The 4,894-nt window shown below is 59.0% G+C and overlaps 2 protein-coding genes across 2 annotated transcripts in view; both read left to right on the top strand.

Annotated features, from left to right (window-relative positions):
* LOC113212256 (homeodomain-only protein) overlaps positions 1-4,869 on the top strand; it is a gene marked incomplete at its 5' end in the record, with an annotated part of 11,564 nt that extends 6,695 nt beyond the window's left edge. Inside the window, 2 exon segments of the mRNA XM_026430873.2 lie at positions 3,215-3,409; positions 4,316-4,869. Of these exon segments, the coding sequence (XP_026286658.1) occupies positions 3,215-3,409; positions 4,316-4,390 (270 nt within the window). The 3' untranslated portion in view covers positions 4,391-4,869.
* LOC113212254 (fatty acyl-CoA reductase 2-like) overlaps positions 1-4,894 on the top strand; it is a gene marked incomplete at its 3' end in the record, with an annotated part of 28,106 nt that overhangs the window by 18,434 nt on the left and 4,778 nt on the right.

Below are 4,894 nucleotides of genomic sequence, written 5' to 3'. Positions count from 1 at the left end.
CGTCCCTCTTCCTCCGGGGAGGAAGGTAGGGGCGGCCCCCCTAAAAAGGCAACATCTAGCCACCACAAAGGCAACAATTGTCACCTTACACTCAAAAGGTAACATTTCCTGCCTGCAGGGGCAAGAAACATCGTTTTTGCCTTCGCATGGTAGGAAACGCGATTTGTTGCCTTTTCAAAAGGGTACAAACCCCCGATGTTCCTTTTTCGATTTACAGTGCGGCCGCCCCGTGGCTCACTTTCCATCACACCAACAACGTCTGCATGGGAAGGAGACCTCACGCGCGTGCCTGCTAGACACTCACACGCATGTGAGCTCACGTGTTCGTGAGTACACGTGACCGACGCGTGAGATTAACTTTTACACACATCGCCGTGCCTTGGCCTGCGCGTCTCTCGCGGTCTCTCGCGGCTCATTTCTCCCGCGATTCTCTCCACGGCGCTCATCTCTCGCGCTCCGCTTGCGACGTCGTCTTGACCCTCCCCGCTGCTGTGGCTCGCGGGGGAAGTGGAGTGTGGGAGACGCACGCTGGAGCCGCTCGTGGAGCGGAGTGGAGGGCCAGGAGGGCGCGTGGGGCGCCCGTTCCGCCCCACGGCGTGGGTAAGCCTAGACACGGCTTGGGTCGATCTGGTGGTCGATCTGGGGTTGAAGTTTGATCCGGGGCAAATCCAAGGGTTATCTTCTCGAGGTAATCCGGGGGTAATCAGGAGGTAGTCCGAGGGCAATCCCAAGGGGAATCCGCCGCGCTGCTCCGCGTGATCTCCTAGTCGTTTTCCCCGCGCGTTCGCTCGATTGATGATGCTATCCTGCGGGTGCTGCTGCTACCCGCCGCCCTGCCCGGCCCAGCAGCCGTGCGCCACGGCACGACTCAAGGTCAAGTGGAACGCGGCGCCTCCTCGCGCCAATCGGTATTTGCATCTCCATTGACATTCTCATTGACGCGAATGGGATGCGCGGCGGCAGCAGCGCTGGGGGCGGGAGGGGGGGGGGGCGACACGACCCGCCTCACTGGCCTCCTCCTGTGTTGGGCTCCGGGAGCACGCTCTGTCGGACCACACGGAGGTGTACTTCCGCGTGTGGTGGTGGTGGCGCCACGCCACACCACGGCCCTGCTGCACCCCGCGCACTCCCGCGCCTGCTTCGCGTTATTTGAATGGTGGTCGGCGCGGTCACGCAAGGCGCCGCCACGCCGCGCCACGCCACGCTGTGCCGCGCCTCATGGCGCGGAGGCATGCGCTGCTGCTGCTGCCGCCGCCGCTGCACCGCGGTCAGTCAGTGAGGAGGGACCTACATACCACTGTCCGCTTATCACAAGCGGCGTGACTCTCGGCGTGACGGCGGCGTGACAGCGCTGCGACCTCGGGGCGGGACGGGGCGGGATACTACGGGCAAACACACCAGACTGACAGACACACTGCGGCTGTTTTCTCACGTCAGCAGCTACAACTAACTGTTGTTTCCAGCTAGCAAGCCACTCTGGCCACCAGAATTTGGTGACAGGACACAGGCCTACCCGGGTCTACACCACACCCTAGGGGGCAATCTGACTAAAATCACAGGGAATCATCATGGGAACGCACGGGAATCAATATTGATAACCGAAAATCAAGGAGGCGGGCCTCACTGGAAATCGGGATTCCCGGGAGTCATGTGTACATTAGGCCCAAGAATGGCCTTATTCTACTCGCCTTTTGGCGCTCGCTCGGCTCGCGCGCGCCGCGCCGCGCAGGCCCCCTCTCATTTGCATGCGTGATTATTATTTTGCCCACGACGAACGAACGATTGGAGTCCGCGACGCACGGCTTCTTCCCGCTCTGCTAGCGGGCAAGGACGATCCTGCTGCTGCGGCCGGCCGCCGCGCCGCGCTGTGGCCAGTCGGCCCCACCGCCCCGCCCCGCCCCGCCCCGCCTCTAGCTATCGGCCACTTGGCGCGCGGGGCCTATGAGCATTAGCCTGACGCGGTTGGACCGAATGGCCGTCATAACCACGCTCGCTGCTGTCAGGGGCGGTTTTATGTCTGACCGGCTCGGGACCCCGCGCGACAGCCAGTTGGGTTGCCCAATGCGCGGCTTTGCGACTCGGATTGCCTAGCTCTCTAGGGGCGCACCCTCGCCCCGGCGCCCGTCAAAGAGGATCGTAAGGAAGGTCTTGAACCGGACCGGTGCCAGACTGTGCAGAGTGTGCGCCACTACTAGTAATCGGTGGCGGACCGACGACCGTCCGGGCGGCGAGTGGGTGTCCAGCCGTCCGGGAGGCGTATGTGGCGGCCCATCGCGTGGGCAGCAAATAGACCAGCAGGCTATGAGGAAGGCATAATAGGTCGCCGCGGCCGCTGCAGCAGCCACCCACCAGGGGGACGCGGCTGTTAGCTAGCCGGGCGCCGCGGCGCCGCCGAGCTGCGCGACACGCTTCCGCTGCCGTGAACGTGAACCCGCGGTGGTGGTGGCGGGTGGTGTTTCTCCGCGGCTATCCAGGATTCGGTTTAGGACCCGCACTGCGCATTCCTGGGCCATAACTTTCTCTCCTGAATGCCGTCCGCCGCGGCCGATGTCCTGCGGGCCTCCGCGGCCCCAGTCCCCTGAGGCAGTGCGCAGTGCCAGTGCGTTCGTTGGCTATACGCGCATCCCTCTGCCCCGCGGCGTATCGATACGTATCGATCGGATCCGATCAACTTCGGCTTCATGTAGGGTTTTAAGGGTCTGCGATGTGACGAAAGTCTACACTGCTATGCACCGTCCACGTCAGCTGCTGGGAAGCCAAAGCCGAGCGCGCCCCGGAGGCTTTTGTCTCAAACCGTTGCGGGCGCCTGCCGCTGAACCTGGGGATATCGGTCACCGTTCTACGCGACCGCGCGGGTCCTTTACAAGGGGCCCGCCCGCCCCCCCCCCCCTCTTTCCGCCCCAGTCTGCGGTTGAGCCCGCGCGCGTCGCCTTCGCCGTGGGCCGAGCGGGCTGGTCCGGGCCGGGGGGCGCCGTGCTCGGGTCGCTGCACTGAGCTGCACGGCGCTGCAGTAGCCCCGCCGTGTCCTTGTGGGGCTTCCCTGCTGTGCGCCCGGCCCAGGCCTCTGGCGGACCGACGCTGACCCGCCCTGTGCAGAGCAATGCCCCAATTCCCTTACACGTAACTCAAAATTAAAATAGCCGCCTTTACGTTATGTATCAGCTCCAGCGCCTCCGATCCACGCAATGCTGACGTCAATGTTAAATTGTTGCAGATGATGAAGTCGGCGCAAGCCCCCGCCGCCGCCCCGGCGCCCTACTCGCTCGCCGCCTCCCTGGTGCTGTCCTGCCGCCTCAGCCCCGAGCAGGAGGCCGTCCTCGAGGCGTCCTTCCAGCGCGCCAAGAACGTGGACCCCGTGGAGATGGAGCTCCTCGCCGCCGAGATGGGCGTCCCGGAGGGCGACGTGCAGGTGTGTATGAACATTGCGTCAAAGTTTGGGTTGGAAATGTACCAACCAATTCTGCGTACCTATAAGTTTTGGAACATTTCAAACAGTTTTGGGGAAATTTCACACAGTTTGGGGGAAATTTCACATAGTTTTGGGAAAATTTCAAACAGTCCTGGAAAAATTGCAAAGTGAAACCTGTTTAATCTGAACAAACACTGTTTTGGTTTTAATTCTTTTAAACATAAAATGGAACCGGACTGCCCGCGCTACCGATGCGTTCGTGCGCGGCGGCGCGGGCAGCTCAGGCCGGCCGGCCAGCCGGGGTCGAGCAACTCCTAAAACCCACGGCAGATAGTGTGTTAGATTAGGCCGCGGTGGCGTGCGTGCAGCAATCGCGCTAAAAGCAGCCATCCACTCTGCAGCCCCGCGGACGGCACGGGACGCTCGCTCGCTCGCGTTCGTTGCGGCGCGCCGAGTTGCAGATCGCGGCCGCGGCCGAGGAGGGCGAGTACCTACCTGCACGACTATAGGATACGCCTACATGGCGCCGATTTAAATTTAAACTGGGTTTCGCGTATTGCGTCAGTGCACTGCTGCGCAATTTTTGCGCAGGACGCCCGTCAGCATGGCGCGCGTGTTTCGGACGGCTGGGGAAAGGGGAAAGGGGAACAGGGGGTGAGGGGTGAAACGGATGAGATAACGGCAGGAGTAAACAGGCTTCTATCGCCGCGTGTGATCCTGATGCTCCACCACCGCCAGTTTCCCCGCGTCCCGACTGCACATGCACATGTCCTGGTTTGGCATAGTGCTCCGCGTTCACCTGCCCCTGCTTGGGTGGACTTGAGACCATCGCTTCGTCAGTTTAATTTCATCGACTTCTTTCACTTTCTATGCTAAAAGTAGCTGTTGCCTGTTTGTGTGTTGCAGACTTGGTTCACTGCGCGCCTGTCAGCGTGGAGGAAAGAGCAGGGCTTGGGCGCGAATCTGAATGGATTGGTCTAATTTTTAAGTAGTCACTCTTTCTTTTAAGTTTAATGATGCCTCAAATATGATACCTCCAACCCCTTATTACAGCCTGCAGTACCCATGTTGCTAGAACAATAATATTTAGAACCCTCTTTAATTTTTTGAACAGTCCAATCAATAAGAACAGAAATAAGTTCAATTTTGTTTGATAGTGTCTCCAAGGGGGTTGGGCCGTATAAACTCTTTTCGTGCGAGGGATCCATCTCTACCGTCATATTACTTTGAACAGTTTTGTGGAGCCCGCCGCACGGAAAGTGTATAGTAAGTACCTGCAAATAAAAACCATGTCAGATCGACTTAAAAGTTTTGTTTACAAAATGGAAAATGGATTCTATGTTAATTTACATTCAGTTTTGTACATAAATGAAGGAAAAACACATTTACCGATACAATGAATTCACTACAAAATTTTCACTTTCATTGCATGGGTTTTAGAATATAATTGGAAAAGAGAATCTGTGTGTACATTGTTTATTTTAT

Source organism: Frankliniella occidentalis, unplaced genomic scaffold (assembly GCF_000697945.3).
Source record: "Frankliniella occidentalis isolate FOCC.00 unplaced genomic scaffold, Focc_3.1 Scaffold66, whole genome shotgun sequence".
NCBI classification, from domain to species: Eukaryota; Metazoa; Arthropoda; class Insecta; order Thysanoptera; family Thripidae; genus Frankliniella; species Frankliniella occidentalis.
The sequence above is the reverse complement of the archived record's forward strand: the minus strand, read 5'-3'. Positions and strand labels throughout refer to the sequence as shown.